This window comes from Dermacentor andersoni, chromosome 9 (genome assembly GCF_023375885.2).
Source record: "Dermacentor andersoni chromosome 9, qqDerAnde1_hic_scaffold, whole genome shotgun sequence".
NCBI classification, from domain to species: Eukaryota; Metazoa; Arthropoda; class Arachnida; order Ixodida; family Ixodidae; genus Dermacentor; species Dermacentor andersoni.
This window is the reverse complement of record NC_092822.1, coordinates 4,036,292-4,049,618: the sequence shown is the minus strand read 5'-3', so window position 1 is coordinate 4,049,618 and position 13,327 is coordinate 4,036,292. Positions and strand designations below refer to the sequence as shown.

Below are 13,327 nucleotides of genomic sequence, written 5' to 3'. Positions count from 1 at the left end.
CCGCCACGCAAAAAGTTTTATTACACGCATATAAACCCATGCTCTCAGGCAGGTGCGAGTAGCCAATGCCTGATCGATCGGCGGCAGCCATCTTTTATTCCTTTCGTAACGGGGCAGCCTGTGGCTATTCAGAAGAAAATTCAGTTTTGTTCGGCATATTAATGCATCTTTAACCTGTACACATCATTTTGACGCGGTGAGTTTTTGCAGTCTCGTGACGTAGCGTGAGAGGCAGGGGAAGTGGGCGCAGCCCGAAAACTTTTGACCAATAGCCGAGGGCTAATGGCGAAAAGGCGCCGAATAAGAAATTAAAGTTTTTCTTTTGTTCGGTCAAATCACGCATAATCAGTGTGTACACGTCACATCAGATGGAGAGCTATCGCGGTTTCAGTGACGTCGCGTGGCAGACAGGTAAAGGGGGGGTGGTCCAAAAAAGTTTTTGACCAATCGGGGAGGTCTGATTGCAGAATTGGAACAGATAAGTTTGGAATAGTTTTACGTTATCGCGCCCCTGGTCTCCGTCTCCTCCGTACTGGTGGAGGACTACTTGAAGCTGCCGATTTTTATGGGATTTCGTGTTTCTCGGATCTATTAGCGACCGAAGGATGACCCAGGTTCTCGCGGTTCCCAGCGTACCACTTAGTTTACCATAATACGTTTGCCAGTTAGCACTGGTTAGCTGGTCCGCGTATTCCTGGGCTGCTTTCGTGTTCGTGATTTGGGATATTCTGTAGCGCAATTTTTTAGTGAACTTTTGCCGCTTCCATCGCTTCGTGAGACCTCGGCGCGCGTCCCACAGATGTAGGAGGTGCGAGCGAACTTCGGGGGTCTCTGTGGTCGTGTTTATGCGGCTAGACCTTTTGTTTACATGGTTGCGTAAATCACTGAGCCAACTGGCATAACTTTTGGGGCTTTCATCTCTTGTGGCTCGATCCCTGCGGATTTTGCGGAGTTTGGTCCAATTTTTAATGCAAGTTTTCTTTTCAGGGCGTTTGTAACTTGTGCGATTGATGCGGATGATGAGAATGTGGTGATCGCTACCCAGCGTCTCGCCAGTGTTCAGCCACTCACCCTGGACCCCCCTCGTGAAAGTGAGATCCGGGCAAATGTCTCTCTTAACACTAGTTTCTTGGCGTCTAGGCTGGGTATGATCTGTTATGAGGGTGAATCGGTGATTGTGTGTGAGGTCCCAAAGTCGAGTGCCCTTTGGTGTGTTACTGCGATAGCCCCAGGCCACGTGTGCGGCATTGAAGTCACCGAACACTACAGACACCGGGCCCAACTTGATGAGTTCCAAGAGTAGATACTGAAAATTGTCGCACCGAGCCCGAGGTGCACTGTATACATTTAAGATGTACAGGCTATTTTGTCTCGTTTCCGCGGGGACAACCTCAATGATTTGATGAGGGATATCTGACGTGAGAGTAGTCTGGGTATAGGTGAGTTTCTTGGACACAAGCACGCACACTTTCGCCTCGTCCGAGCCCCTCGTGGTCTCGTAGCCACTGATAGGAGCACGCGTGGCGCCCGGTTGTTGGAGAAGTATTATGTTTGGCGGTTCTGACGCTGCGGCAACGTACTGTTGCAGCGAGCCCCATTTAGATCAGTACCCCCTGCAATTCCATTGCCACATCGTAAGTCCCGCCGTTTTATTTTGCATTTGCATTGCAGGAGCCATCATTCTGTAGCTGAGCCGGGCGAACGTACGGGTGAGCGCGCTCGCTTGTCGCTAGTGACGGCGCTGAGGTTGGTGTAGCGCGTGCGACTAGTGAGGTGGAGGAGGATGATGATTTAGGGGGAAGGGGTTGTGCCGTGAGCTCTCTCATGCTCTGCTTGAGTTTGTTAGTAATTTCATGTAGCATTGGTTTCAGCACGGTGGTTTGGAAGTGTACAAAGGTGGCTCGGATCATTTCCTTGACGTCCGTGAGAATGCTTTCTCGCATCTCCTGTATATCTCGGTGCAATTCTCGTCGAAGCTCCTGCTGGAGGTCGCGGCACAATGCAGTTGTGGACTGGGGAGGGATCTTCGCGCGAGGCGCCTGGGATTGGGATTGGGTTTGTGGTAGAGACTGGGGTTCGGATGAGTGTGAGGGAGATTTGCGCAGTGAATCTCCTTCACACTCTCCGCCCAACTTACACCTTTAGGTCCGGCTGGCCCTTCGGACGCTGCTAATGGTAGCTGTTGCGGTAGTGGTGGCGGCTTCTTGGCCGGTGGTGGTGCCACTGGTGGTGGTGACGACGGTGGGGGTTGAGGATGCGGATGTTGAGGATGATGGTGGTCCCCGCTCGCGGTTCTTAGAACAGTCGTCAGGGGCTCGGCTCCGAGATCGTGACTGGGATCGGGACCGTGATCGGCTTCGTCGCTCTCTAGATTGTGCCACAGGACGATGCTGTTGCCGTTTTTGTTTCTAGAGTTCCTGGCGCACTCGTTTCTTGTTGGGTGGCTTTCATGCCCGGCCCGGATAGCTGGGATCGGTTGTCGAGTGATTCCCTTTGCACGTCAGGCACCGTGGCTGGCACTGGTGAGGTTCGGTGGTGGATGGGTTTTCAGTCCCACATGTGGGGCAGCGCTTGATGCTTGGCGTGGGGCAGACGTCCGCACGGTGGCCCACTGTAAGGCACACTGCACACCTAGGCCTTCGGTGTGTGCGCGTGATGATTCCTTTGCAGGAATTATCGGGGGAGGCGATGTATGTTGAGATGGGGTAGCGACGCGGGCCAAGTGTAAGCGATGTCATCTTGTTAAGGCTGGTCGCGATTCTTTCGCTTGGCGTGTTGATGAGGGCGATGTTTTGAGCGTGTTGAACACGCACGTGAAGTTCGTCGACCTCTTGTTCTTTGAGGCTCGCCTCGATGCTGACGGCACGAGTATCAGAGAGCGTCGAGGCCACTCACCGAACGTGAGACCGTTTCTCGGGCGCAGGATGACTTTAAATCATCAATGGGCGGATGTGGGGGCCTCTGGAGTCGCCGTGGTACAGTTTGGTTCAAATTCTGCGTCTCTTGGGGGCGGGCTGCTGGTTCAGACTTAGCGTCGGCGTGGCAGCCCCGCCGGCCGCGAGTGGTGAGCCAGGATCGGTCCGCCAGGTCTTCTGGATATCCTCCTGCTGCTGGCTCGTCGCCGTTAGTAGCTTCCACCTCCATGATCGTGGTCAATGGGCGTTCGCGGTCTTGGACAAGATCGGCAGTACCTGGAAGCCGATCCTGACCACGCTGAAGCTTAGCTCGAGCACGGCCTGCATGGTGGCTCAGAGACGTCGCGAGCGTCCCTGCTGCATCGGTGGTGACCTTGACGTCGCCGTGGAAGGTCGCAGGAAGCGTCCGTTGTCGTGGTCGAAATAGGGCGAGGAAGAGCGCGTGAGACACTGTAGCGTCTGCTGCTGACCTCACGTCCGCACACGGTGGTATCTCCGAGTGGACTCCCAAGTGCGGGTAAGAAAGGTCCGTGCTGGGAGTTGCTTTCAATTGACTTTCTCTAGCTTGGTGAGATACTTATGAGGGGGGGGGGGGGGGTATCGCAGTCGTTCTTCGCGGTAGTGGAGAGTGATTTCATTATATGTAAGGAGTCGATCCTTAGGGAACCCCAGGCTTGTTGTGTGCCCTGCTCGGTTGACGGCTGCTCGAGCAAGAGAATAGTCGGCGTCATTGCGAGGATTGCCCGCGTGGGCCGGCACCCAAACTAATTGACTTGTGCTAAAAGGAGGGGGGGGGGTTGAATTGAGAATTTGATGGGCCATTGTGTGTAGCAGGCCTTTGTCATTGTTTCGGATGGCCGTTATTGAGTCATTGAGTACGAGCGTGGCAGTGGAGGTAGCGATAGCTAGCGCTACTCTAGAAACGTTCACATTCTTTGGGGCTTATATTGTCCCCAAAGAATAATAGTCATCTGCCTTGCTTGCGTTTCCTCTCTTGAGAACTCGGCCCTCGCTATTTTCCTGTCGAGAATGCTGTGTCAAGCTGATAATGCGGAAGCCGTTCGTGACTTGGAATTACCGGGCTCGCAACGTTAAAGAAAGGAAATGCGGGCAAGACAGATGACGATTATTGTTTGGGGTCAAAATACAACCCAAAGGGTGTCAACTTCTTTAGAGTGTATGGCAGCTTCCTCCGCTGCCAGGGAGGATTGCGCGCGTACCGGAGCAGTAGTCTGGTATTTTCAGAGGGGGGAGACAATGCTGAGCGCGTATGCTGGGTGCTCGCTGTACTCTGTGGCATCAACGCATGAGCGTTCTGGGCGTGCTGTTGTGTGAAGTGCTCCCGCACGTGCTTCGCGGCGCGCTAAGTGGTGAGTAGGATGTGCATTTGTTGGTAGCGGGAGGACCATGACGTGGTCTTTCAGGGTGGCAGATATCGATTCCGTCTGTGCGAGGGAGCTGGTGGGCTGCAGTCCTAGCGAGGCTTGGACGTGGCGACTTGTTGGTGTGGAAGAGAATCTCTCGATTTGAGCAGTTCGGTGAGCTTCGACTAGTTCCTGGAGAGTGTTGTGAATGCACATCGCGAGGAGCCGTTCCGTCGGTGTGTGCGGGGCGAGATTGCGGACCGACTTGTAGGTCTGTCGAATGAGGGCGTTTACTTTGTCTTCTGCTTTGTTGACGTAGAGGTAGGGAAGTGAGCAGACCACCCGGCTGATCACAAAGGCTTGCACCAAGTACCGGAGATCATGCTCGCGCATTCTCCTGTGCCGGTTAGCCACTCCACAGATCACTCGGATGGTTTGGTGCGTGGTGTGGGTGAGCTTGAGAAGGGGGTCGGTGTTTAGGTTGTTATTCTGGATGATCATCCCGAATATTTACGGACCTCTGGAACCGGCCGCCCATCAATGGAAATGGAAATGGTCGGTGTGGTAGAGTTGGTGTGGCAGAAAGGAGTGGGTTGGAAAACGAGGAGCTCCGATATTGTAGGGGAGCAGGTTAGGTCGATGTCCACGGCATGCCCAACTATATGCCTCGGCCCCTGCTTGCAGAGTAGCCTTCATATCGCCGACACTCCTAGTGGTCGTCCACAGGGTGACGTCGTCGGCATGGAAGGAGTGGGAGACATTGGGAATAGTGGTTAGCTTTCGAGCTAGGCGGATGAGAGTGAGGTAAATGCCTTCTTCATCTCCACCGCGGATCGGCCCGGCATTGCACTATCTTCTGGATCCGCTCATGTATGGGGAGTGCTTCACGCCAGCTCCACCTTCGCTGCGGGTCGGCTCGGCATCGAACCACCTTCGGGATCGGCCCACGTATGGGGAGCGCTTACCGCCTGCTTCACCTCTGCCACGGGTCGGCCTGGTATTGCACTACAATTGGAATCGCCCCATGTACAGAGAGTGCTTAACGCTTGCTTCACCCCCGCCACAGATCGGCCCGGTACTGCACTACTTCGGGATCAGTCCACGTACGGGGAGTGCTTAACGTCTGCGTCACCTCTGCCGTGGGTCGGCTCGGCATTACACTATCTTCGGTATCGGCCCACGTATGGGGAGCGCTTACCGCCTGCTTCACCTCTGCCACGGGTCGGCCTGGTATTGCACTACAATTGGAATCGAGCCATGTACAGAGAGTGCTTAACGCTTGCTTCACCCCCGCCACAGATCGGCCCGGTACTGCACTACTTCGGGATCAGCGCACGTACGGGGAGTGCTTAACGCCTGCGTCACCTCTGCCGTGGGTCGGCTCGGCATTACTCTATCTTCGGGGTCGGTCTACGTATGCGGAGGGCTTAAACAGTGGGGGAGATAGTACCGAGCCCTGGGGGTTGCCGCGGCTGCCGAGGGGATGTCAGGGAGCCAAGACTGAGGTACGCAGTGCGGTTTCCCAGGAAGGCGGCTATGTATGCGTGAGTGCGGTTGCCTACATTTAGGGCCGAGAGTGAGTCCATAATAGCCGGGTGGTGTACGTTATCGAACGCTTTGGTGAGTTTGAGAGCGAGAACAGCTCTCGTGCGCTTCCTATGTTGGGGGTGAAGAAGACCCTGCGGCAGCTGGATAATTACATCCTGGGTCGACAGGTTGCTGCGGGAACTAAGCATGGTGTGGTGGAACAAGTCGTGTTTGTGCACGTTTCTGTAGGCGGGCAAGCACGACGTGTTCGGGGAGTTTGCCGAGGCAAGAGGTGAGATAAAGTGGCCCGAGATTTCTGAGTTCCAGCGGTTTGTTTGGTTTGGGGATGAATGTTATTTGAGATTGAGTCTATTGGGTTGGGAGGGTGCCCTCTTTCTCGTGGTGGTTGGAGCGGTCTATTACGGCGAGGACCGAGTGGTCGTCGAGGTTTTGCAGCATTTTGTTCGGGATGCGGTCTGCGCCCGGCGCAGACGTGGTGCGGCGTCTGAGCATGGCGGAGCGCACCTTCCATGGGTTGATGTCTACGTCTAGCTCAGCGTTTGCCAGGCCTATGTAAGCCTTGGAGGGGGACTGCGGTTGCAGTGGTGAGGTACTGTTCTCTACGATTACGCGAGAGGTCGTTGTCGGAGGCGTCCACCTTGTGAAATACGCGAGTAACACTTCGACGTTGGTTTGCTTTGCTGTGCTCCGGGTCCAGCAGGCACCGCAGGAAGGACTAAGTGTCTTTGATAACGAGGTTTCCATTCATGCGATCACACATCTGGCCCCACTGCTGTCGGGCCAGGTGATCTGCATGTTGTTCGATCTCTTTGACTAACGCCACAATGCGAAATTTGAGTGGGCGATTGTGTTCGTTGCCCGACCTCCGCTTTTGCAGGCTCGCGTGCATATCCCGAAGGCGTAGGAGGTGGCTGTCCGCGATATCGGCATTTGGCGTGTTGAGGACTGCGGAGGTGACAGAATTGGTATTCTGGGTGAGTTGGCGGACCCAATCGTCGAGATCGTCCACCGTATCCGGGGCCGTAGCTCGGAGGCTGCCGAAGCGATCCCAGTCTGTGATCTGTAGCTGTTTGCGACAGGTAGGAGAGATTGTGAGTAGCGGCACTGCTGTGCTGAGAATGAAGTGATCGCTGCCAAGCGGCATTTGTATGTTCGTCCATTGGCATGTGGGGATGTTATTGGTCAGGGTCAGATCGGGACTGGTGTTTATCTGTGCACTATTCCCTGTGCGGGTTGGGTGTCGGAGATCGTTGACTAGGGAAAAGCCTTTATTCTGGATGAAGGTCCAGAGGGATATACCCTTCCTGCAATTTGTTTTTGTATCCCCAGCTCGTGTGACTGGCGTGAAAAGCGCCAACCACCAGCAGCGGGTGTCTGCCGGTAGCCTGAAGGGCTTTGCATAGGGTGGCAGTGAGTGGGGCTACCGGGCTCTTGGGAAGGCTATAAATGCTCAAAGCGAAGAGGCTTTCCATTTGGTGCTTTTTGGGGAGCAGCTCTATCAGGTGCCCTTCGAAATTATCTACTTCCAGCGGGTTATCAGTGGCTGTGAATGATCTATGGACGAGTGTTGCGACGCCCGTGGTGGCAGAATTAGTGGGCTGTTGCGGGGTGTAGTTTCGAATTTTGACGAATATCTGTGTCTCTTGTAAGGCGATTATTGCAGGGGCCTCTTCTTCGACGAGGGTGCTTAAGTGTAACTGTAAGGGGTCTCGCTTGGAGCGGCAGCTACGGCAGTTCCACTGCCACATTCGTGTCCCGTTACGTTGTGCAGCCATGTTGGGCTGTAGTAGGTTGCTTGAGAGATTCCCGTGTTTTAGGGCCGATCAGGTGGGTGATCTAACTTTGTAGCTGGGCCACGGTGGCCTCCTGCGCGCCCAGACGCTGCTCGAACGAGGCTAGGCATTTGGCAACATTAGTCATCCAGGCCGACGTATCCTGTTGGCTGGATTGAAAGCGCCGATCGAGGGCCTGGATTGCCTCAGTTAGATTAGTGAGGGGGTATGTTTCCATGGGAGTGGGAGAATCCGGGCCACTAGTGGCCTTACGCTTGAGGGCTGACCCTCTGGATGGGGAGCCCGCTCTGGAGGAGGAAGCCGAGGGTGTGCAAGATGTAGAATTAGGGTTCGGGGTTTTGGGAAGGGGAGTTTGCGGTTCTTGTGCCCTTTTCTGCGGAGCTACTGATTGCAGAACTAGTTTGAGCTGTTGTCTGAGTTCCGCAATTTCGCGGCTTTGAATTAGCAATTGTGCGCGGGGTTGAGTGTTTTCATGGACCAAGGAGGGAGATCGTAGTCGCGAGCACACCTGTTTATCCGTAGTGGTCGGCTTCTGCCCGGGTAGTGGTGGGGACGATGCCGATCGGCTTGTATGCCTGGGGATCCTGGTGCTGGACATGGGACGCCGGGGGAGGGATTTGGATCGGGAGCTGGAGCCGGCCCTCTTGTAGAATGTTGAACGTTGTCGGCTGCGAGAGTCTCACCGGCTGGGTTAGAGTGGTGCTGGGTCCTTTCGTGGGGGCCCGCTGGTGGGAGACTTGGCTTGGGGCTTGGAGTTTCTGGGTCTGTCAAAGCGTACTTTACATATCTGGGCGCCTGTAAAATGTTCACCGGCACAGATGATGCAGGTAGATTTCTAGGTGGGGGGCTCTTCTTGCGGGTGATTTTCGCCGCATCGATGGCACCTGGTGGAGAGCGGGAGCGGGCAAACATCCGCGCGGTGGCCAGCCTTCGAGCAGTTAAAGCAGCCTTCAACTTTTGCTTGAATGGGATGGCAGTTGTATACCGCCCCGTAGAAGCAAATCTGTTTCTGAACGGTCGTAGTGTTGATGAAACTCACTAGGTTGACTTGTTCTTCCCTAGCGGTCTGGCGTCGGTGATTGTGAAGTTTCGGCTTTGGTTGAGAGCATGTAGATCTTGAAAGATCTCGGCCGGCTGGTTGTATATGGTGTTATAAATTGCCCCGCCCGACCGCATGGTCGGGCGGGGCAATGGAAGCTTTCATCGGGTACTCAGTATAGTGCCGAGAGTCAGAGTCGGTAACTGCACGTACCGTTTGGCCCGCTCTTCGCAAGGGGTGCTGTCAATAAATTATTCCGGGGGTTGAGCCTGATCTTGTCTTGTTGCCGGGCTTCGGCAAAGGGTTTTGAACTGCATGGCTGATGAGAGGCAACAACATGTCACCGGTGCACTGGTGGAGGTCGAGTCCGGCCTAGGGTCGAAAGATGATCTTGAGATCCATCGCTGGTAAACACGGCAGCGGTGCGTGCCTGCGTGCCCTGGTACGAAGTCTTGCCTTTCGGTGATTGAGCGGGCGTGGTTGAACCGGCTGGTGGCTGAGTGGCTGTCGATGCTTACGAACTTGTCGATTCTTCGGAACTGGCCACTGGCGTCGGCGCCTTTAGGGCGGGGTGAGCGAGGGTACGGGCGAGGATGGCCCGCTATCAGCGACGGTCGCTGTGGTATTCCTCCGGGGAGGTGCCCTCGACCGAGTAGACCATGCTGCAAATGGTACCCGGGCCGGCGTCGCGCACGCAGAACCGGCGGATGCCGCTGTCCGGGAAGCCGAACGCATGCAGAGCGGCCGCCTCGGATCGGTGCTGGTCGGACAATACGGCCACAGGGGCGCCGAAAACGGTGCTGGGCACCTATACAAACTGTTTGCAGCACATGTCCATATCCGGTCGAAAAGCTGCTTAAGTCAGTCGAAATTGACGGAGTCCATGTGGAGTGCGCCCGCTCGCTCCCGTACGCATCTAGCGTTCCCCAGGACTTCTGTGCCGGTTGTCGATGCATGCGTCCGTGGCGTACACTCTACCTCTGGACACGGACGCGTTCGAACGCGATATGTCGAGCTGTGCAAGAGCGGTTTCGGCCGCCGCGGGTGGCCGTGGTAACGGGTCTTCTGTCACCCTACCGAATTATTAGTGCGTACTACCAACCTTATACCATCAGGCGAATTTATGTTGCTGCGTGGACCATAAGTATGATCGCTTGGCGCAAACAAAGAAAGACGGGTGGGAACAAGGCGAGCGCCAACTTTCGACTGTTTATTCTATATTGTACATTGGATGGTAAACATATACCATCCAATATATACACGCAAGCAAATTCGCAACATACAAAACAGCTTCAGTTGCGCAAATCACTGCAGGCTATCAAAAAACTTTCTTTCTGCATGCAAAAGTGAAACTGATGTGTCACTAATACAAGATGATCCTCGCTCTTTAAAGGGATACAGAATAAAAATCCAAGAATATTGCGGAGGCACCACAATTGTATTCCTATGACACGAGTGCTCTTGTATTAGTCATTATTCGGGTTGTTTTTGAGCGGATAGCTTAGTTTCAGCCCCTCCCCGAAATTTTTCCGTGCCGTCATTAACCGCCGACCAAAACAAACCCCGGCGCCGGAAATCATGCTGGATTTTGTCTAGAATGTCCTCGTCACGCTCGAAAAGACATTTCATCGCGATCATAGCGAACTCGGCTGGATTTCGCGCAACGCCCACGCATTGGGAGTACATAACGCAAGCAGCCCCCTCCGAGCACAAAGTTTCAAGGGCGTTTTGATGGCGAACGGGCTCGCCGCGGAATCTACGGATCGCATGGATGTCGATTCCGAAACAGTATGGGTATAAAGTTCTCATAAACTTTTGATGTGAAAGGTGCATTGAAATTTACAAAGTCGGGCTTTAGATTTTCGATTCCGCAATTTTGTGGGTTTAATGCTATAAATATTTAACGCCAAAGGTGCATCGACGTTTCTAAATTAAGTCGTACATCGGACCGTACAACTAGACAAGCCAAACAAATGCACTATGAGACAAGTTGGCAAAGCACGCAGCGAGGTCCGATGACACGAAGCGTTGTGGTGGTTCATTTGTGCCGTCATGTCACAGAAAAAAAATATCAACATTTTTCCCCTCTTGTGCCAAAGCATCCATGTCAAGACACTAAAGGCAGCAGAGGTAACTAAGTTCTTATTTATTTTTCTACTTGGACTTTTATTCGCGAGAACACAATGAGCCTCTTTCTCTCTGTTTTTTTTTTTTTTTTTTTTTTGTTCTCGCTACCCGCGGGCTGCCGATTAAGCCAGAGCGCACGCGTTTTTCTATTGCTGCATCGACCATCGCGCGACGCACTTCGATTCGCGTTTGGTTTTCTCTGGCCGGGTGGATTTTCGCCTGGCAGAGTTTTGAACGCCTTCTGGCTAGTAGACGAGAATAGGAAACAATCGTCACTCCCCGCCACCACTGTGAGGACTCAACGGATTTCACCGCGTTCGCTTGAGCGCAACCTCTCCGGAAAGTCTTGTCTCGCCGGTGTAGGATACCGAGCACTATGCGTATGATTCTCGGTGGACCAAGCGTTTCACGTTTTCTTGGATGTTCCTTCGGTAGCCACATTAGGTGCTCAAAGTAGGCATTGCATTGTGGCCAACCTATTCTTTACGTTTTTTATTTCATTTCGGTGCCCCCCCCCCCCCCCCCTATGAAAGGAAAAAAAAATACTGTTACGGCGCAGCGAATTGTCGCATGGTGAAAGTTCGATTTTGTTACTTATTTTGCGGAAAGTAATCGGCCACGGGACGCTTCAGTTGCCGGCTACTCTCACTATAGTATTGCGATAGCAATTATATGGACACTGCGGGCGCATTGCTGATGTCGCCGTCGCCCTAATGTTTCGTATGAAGTCCAAGGGCGATAACATCGAGACCGCGCGCCGTATGCTGTATGTGCGAGTGAAAGCATAGGGGGGGAATGGGTGAGCCGATGATGGTGGCCGTCTTGCGTTCGCAAAGGAGAAAAGCGTGGAGCAAGCGAGCTGCCTTCCGTCGCGCGCGATACATCGGGGGGAGTGAACGGAATGGGGGCGGGATCTAGGATTATATGAATCTGTGATTGCGCAACATGTTCATTTGCCTTGTTTGACGCAGTATATACAGTTAATTTTTCTTAGATATGTAGATTTATTGGATACTTATACGTATATTTAAATATCTTGTGGCGAGGTTTTGTGTATACGTGCAGTGAACTTTCTTTCCAGAGACACTTTTTCGCCCCTTATCAAGCATTTGTATATTCCATTGTGTCTTCGCATTTCTAATGGACAAGGGCGAGTCGAGTGAAAGTGAGCCAACCCACCCCGCGCAATAATGGTTCGGTTCATTATCTGCGAGACATGCGTGTAACACCCAGGTATCTCCCATTTACAAAAGTGACACGCAGGTGTGAGAATAAATGTTATTTAATGCTATTATACACTGGGTTGAACATGGTTGCGTGACCAAATGGACGCTTCAGAAGTTGAGCACCGTAGTGCCGTGAGGTTTTTGACAGCTGAAGGTGTTTCCCAAAAAGAAATTGGTCGCCGTATGGTTGCCGTGTACGTTGAACATTGCATTTCATTGGTCACTGTGAAGCGTTGGAGCAAACGGTTGAAAGAAGGACGTGAAAGTTGCAAAGACGATCCAAGACCGGGCCAAAGCAACCGTGCAAGCACCCCCAACGCAATTGCAAAGGTTGATGAGCTGATTAGACAAGAACGGGGGATAAGCATCGATGAACTGGCAGAGCGTGTGAACATCACTCACGGTTCGGTTCACACCATAATTCATGAACATCTCGGTTATCGGCTCTTGCGTGCGTAATGGATGCCCAAGATTTTGAACCACCGCCAGAAGACGGAGCGGTTCTGCGCTGCCTCGAATCATCTGATCAGGTATCACAATGAGGGTGACGACTTCTTGTCTGCAATTGTGATCGGAGAGGAACCATGGTGCCACTATACTACGAGTTCGAAACACGACGGCAAAGTTTACAGTGGGAACATTCGAGTTCACCACCCCCAAAGAAAGCAAAGGCCGTCATTTCCGTCGGAAAGGTGTTGTTGACTTTTTTTATTTCGATCGTCAGGGGCCATTACTGATAGAATTTGCTAAGCCCGGAGAGGCTATCAATCGTTTCCGATATTGTGAGACGCTGGATAGCTGCGTGTCGCAATCAAGAACCAACGACGTGGAAAATTGACGAGTGGGGTCATCTTGTTCCACGACCTGGCTATGGTGTTGGGCTGCTGAGCACGAGGTCGCGGGATTGAATCCCGGCCACGGCGGCCGCATTTCGGGGGTGGGGGGGGGGGGGGGGGGGGGGGGCAAAATGCGAACACACCCGTGTACTCAGATTTAGGTGCACGATAAAGAACCCCAGGTGTTCTAAATTTCTGGAGTTCTCGACTACGGCGTGCCTCATAATCAGAAAGTGGTTTTGGCATGTAAAACCACGTAATTTAATTTTTAATTGTTCCGCGACAATGCCCGTACCCACGTCGCTGATGTGATTAATAGAAAACTGGCAAAGTTCAAGTGGGAAACGTTGCAACATCCGCCATACAGCTGAGACCTGTCGCCACATTTTGGGGCAACTGAAAAAAAAAAAAAAACTCAAGGGAAACAGATTCCTGCCGGACGATAACGTGAAAGATTCAGTAGCACACTTTTTGAAGCA

General features: G+C 53.1%; 2 protein-coding genes across 2 annotated transcripts in view; both read right to left on the bottom strand.

The window, feature by feature from the left end:
- Positions 1–8,532, bottom strand: part of LOC140213196 (uncharacterized) — a 91,158-nt gene extending 82,626 nt beyond the window's left edge. Inside the window, exon 1 of the mRNA XM_072284348.1 lies at positions 8,304–8,532. Coding sequence (XP_072140449.1) covers positions 8,304–8,532 — 229 coding nt within the window. The remainder of the gene's footprint in view (positions 1–8,303) is intronic.
- A 731-nt stretch (positions 8,533–9,263) lies between these two features.
- Positions 9,264–13,327, bottom strand: part of LOC126527444 (probable serine/threonine-protein kinase DDB_G0280717) — a 141,859-nt gene continuing 137,795 nt past the window's right edge. The window contains exon 9 of the mRNA XM_050175277.2: positions 9,264–9,419. Coding sequence (XP_050031234.2) covers positions 9,264–9,419 — 156 coding nt within the window. The remainder of the gene's footprint in view (positions 9,420–13,327) is intronic.